Genomic DNA, 3,460 nt, shown 5'->3' with positions numbered 1-3,460 from the left:
TTTTTTATAATTTTTCCTTAATTAAATTTAGTCCATGAATTAATTAATTCGGATCTATTAACAAGAAATCAATTAATTAATTGTCCAGTACTTGTTAATTAATTAATTAGTAAATTTCATTCTTTTAGTTCTCATTTTGTGTGTGACCCATTAGATTCTCAATCACTGTATCTAACAATGTAAATCATTATTTTGAACTAATCAAAATCAATAAATTAAAATACCCCTTTTTATTTTATCATCAATTCACATTCGTCGTCCCAAATTGATATCTAGTAATGTATCAGGACAACATATGTAACGGAAAATATCACGTAGTATGACAAAACGAAACTTGTTCGTTTACCGTAAAATTATAATCCTTTCATCAATATAATCCGATCAATTGCGAGATATATATGTGTCAATCTCAATTAATGATCATATCTTTCATTCATTACTAAGTCAATGTAAGTCGAAAACTACTTCGACTTATCTATATGCTTTCGCCAAGGAATTCATTATCAACTTAACTGAATGAAATGTAGATCTTAATATCTTATTATCTAAACGTGAAGAATCATCTATTGATCATTCACAATTTTCATATGATTCTTGACATACTCGAACGATGTCGTATTAGCGATCATTGATAGAGCAACATCCAATATCATCAAATATGACTATCCTCGTATGAGAGAATATGAAGACCTCAAGTCAAAGGTATAATTCTACTATCGAACGTTAGAGATTAACCATTAACATTCAAATAGTTATTTATGTGTAATCTTCCCAATGGATCTCCAATGTTTTGTTATGTATAAAAAAATATGTGTGTTCATTTAAGTGTCACCACACTTTAACTTGTGAGATCAGCTATTTACATCACAAGTAAGAAATATCACATATGATGGTTTATCCGTAATAATAATATCCGTTTCTCGTTATTATTTACGACTACAGATGATTTAATATTCAATCATATATAGTTTGTATCTCACAATTACAACTTCTTGTGATTAACAGAGGCATAACACTTACACCCCAAACCTCTTCGACAAATGGACATGTCACAAATTCTTTATAAATTACTTCTCAATACTATTTATTTCAAATTGGATGGTGGTATACATAATTCATATAACTTGTGATTTACATCTCAGACCTTACAAAACATGTTCTTGGAAGTGCATGAATACTAAGGCCTCCTTTTATATGAAGTGTAATCATGGTTCTGTAAGTCACATTCTCAGTGTCATTCTCTAATTTGAACCGGAATAAGTGGACAAGAGCTGCTGATACTATCTTCATTTGCCTATAAGCAAAATCTTTCCCCAAACAAGTTCGAGGGCCAGCCTGAACACCAAAATAACCAAAATATTACTTGTTGAAGCTCGATTCATAATTATGAGAGCAATTTTAAGAAAACAAAATCAGAAACGCACACGAGTTAACAGATTGAAGGTTTTCAATGTAAAGAAATAATAACGGATTACATTTAGAGATTTCACACCTCTCAGTCTATCTCTCACAAAAGAGTGGCACAAAAAATAACTGTTTAGACATGAAGGACTATCAGGACGACTCAATGCATATACAGAGTACCTAATTTACCATTGTACGAAAATGAACTTAACAAATTGCCACCCAATGTGCATGTCTCACATTTGTTCAAAGTAGTCTGCGGGTGAGGAGCGAGTTAAACAAGCTTTTAAACGAAACAGTTCAACTATACTAAGCGCTATTTGTGTAAATACTCATATTGTAGCTATAAGTATATTGGTAGGAGAAGGGAAGCTACTTACATTGAATGCTATGAATTTGAAGGGTGATTCAGGTTGAAATATCCCATTTTTGAGCCATCTTTCGGGCCTAAACTCTTCAGCATCATCTCCCCAAATGTAATTCATTCTGCCCATTGCATAGGCCATGTAGTATACACCATCTCCTTTCTTCAGTTTAAATCCATCTGGGAGAATGTCATCTGTTTCTGTGCACCTTCCATCCTATGAACGGAAAGTAACCAGACGGGATCATTCAATACAACAGTATGAACATGATACCACAACGATCAGTATGTTCTCTTTTTTGTTTCCTACCATCAAGTGGATGTTGAGAGAATTTTCTGAAAATTTATTGTCTCTCTTACAGTTTAAACATAATCGTTTAAAACGGGTGGTTCAACGTGGTATCATAGGATACAAGGATTTAAGTTCAAGCCACATCGTCACCCAATGAATCAAATTTCAACTTATTTTTCTTCTTTAGTCCGATTCACTACTGTTAAGTTGAACGTACAAATATACGTCAAAAGATCTTGACATAACTTACCACAGGAACTGCAGGGTAAAGCCTCAAGGTTTCTGTCAATGCTGCATGAAGGTAATGCATTTCTTCAAGTGCTTCATCGGTGATACATTCCACAAAGTCATCAACTGTACTAGCTTCATTCCATGGAGTACTACTGATAATTTCTTCCACTTCTTTTGCGATCTTTTCATGGATAATGGGGTTCTTGCAAAGCACATAAATAAACCAAGAAAGAGTGTTTGCAGTTGTATCTTTGCCTGCAATCATGAAGCTGAGAATAATATCCCTTAAATATTGATTTGTCATCCTCTGTGGATTCTTTTTGCTCTCCACCAAGAATCTTGAAAGTATGTCCTCCTTGTCATTCTTCAATAATCGAAGTATTAGCAAACGTTGTTAAAAAATAGATACTAGCAAGAAAGTAATTAGTACTATTTTACATCGTCTGGGCAAAATTTCTTGGGGGGTTTTTCTAAGATTTCCTTCTCAGAAGCAATTTGTGTTAGATTGTGTAACGAACTTGCAAGTTTCGTCACATTGGTCACCCTCATTTCGCGAGCGGAGCTGGTTTTAAGGATGAGTCTTACCCAAAGTCCCTATTTTTGCTAGATGCATTTCATTTATCTGATTATATTTGACTTGAAGAATATTTTGTTTAAAAAATAAAACACTTACACAATGCTGTTGCATTTCCATTTGTCTTCTCTTGGTACTGATCAAATCATCAACAAAATTGTGGATGAATTTGATGTTCTTCTTGAGGGTTGCTTCACTGCCAATGTTTAGATACTGCTTAAGCTTCCAAAATGGATCAGCATAACGCCAATATGTCAATTCATTTGAATCATCAAAAGCCCTTATGAATTCACTTCCCTCTTTGTCTGATCCTTCCAGGCAATTTAAGTCCACTCCGAAACCAACTTTGAATATAGAGTCCAAGGTGCATTTCATTAACAAACCCTGCAAAGAATCGTAGTCCAGTTAAGAATGTTACAGAATAAAACAAGTTACAGTAGTAATATTAAGCGAAGTGAAAATCAGAAATGCACGCACAAATTTATAGTGGTTCATATCTCGTCAGATTGCTAAAAGTTTCTCAATATCAAGAACAAGAATAGGGTGTCAAACCATGCAGGCATAACCCACAGTTTTTGGTGGGTTGGATCTTGAA

General features: G+C 33.8%; 2 protein-coding genes across 2 annotated transcripts in view; one reads left to right on the top strand and one right to left on the bottom strand.

Annotated features, from left to right (window-relative positions):
- LOC111412492 (protein FAR1-RELATED SEQUENCE 5-like) overlaps positions 1–951 on the top strand; it is a 9,191-nt gene extending 8,240 nt beyond the window's left edge. Inside the window, exons 3-4 of the mRNA XM_023043431.1 lie at positions 623–702; positions 943–951. Of these exons, the coding sequence (XP_022899199.1) occupies positions 623–702; positions 943–951 (89 nt within the window). The remainder of the gene's footprint in view (positions 1–622; positions 703–942) is intronic.
- A 79-nt stretch (positions 952–1,030) lies between these two features.
- LOC111412491 (cytochrome P450 704C1-like) overlaps positions 1,031–3,460 on the bottom strand; it is an 8,755-nt gene continuing 6,325 nt past the window's right edge. The window contains exons 2-5 of the mRNA XM_023043430.1: positions 2,965–3,271; positions 2,311–2,655; positions 1,785–1,985; positions 1,031–1,335 (exon numbers count right to left, since the gene is read on the bottom strand). Coding sequence (XP_022899198.1) covers positions 1,132–1,335; positions 1,785–1,985; positions 2,311–2,655; positions 2,965–3,271 — 1,057 coding nt within the window. The 3' untranslated portion in view covers positions 1,031–1,131. The remainder of the gene's footprint in view (positions 1,336–1,784; positions 1,986–2,310; positions 2,656–2,964; positions 3,272–3,460) is intronic.

The sequence above is a fragment of the Olea europaea genome, chromosome 16 (genome assembly GCF_002742605.1).
Source record: "Olea europaea var. sylvestris chromosome 16, O_europaea_v1, whole genome shotgun sequence".
Lineage (NCBI taxonomy): Eukaryota > Viridiplantae > Streptophyta > Magnoliopsida > Lamiales > Oleaceae > Olea > Olea europaea.
This window is presented reverse-complemented; position numbering and strand designations above follow the sequence as displayed.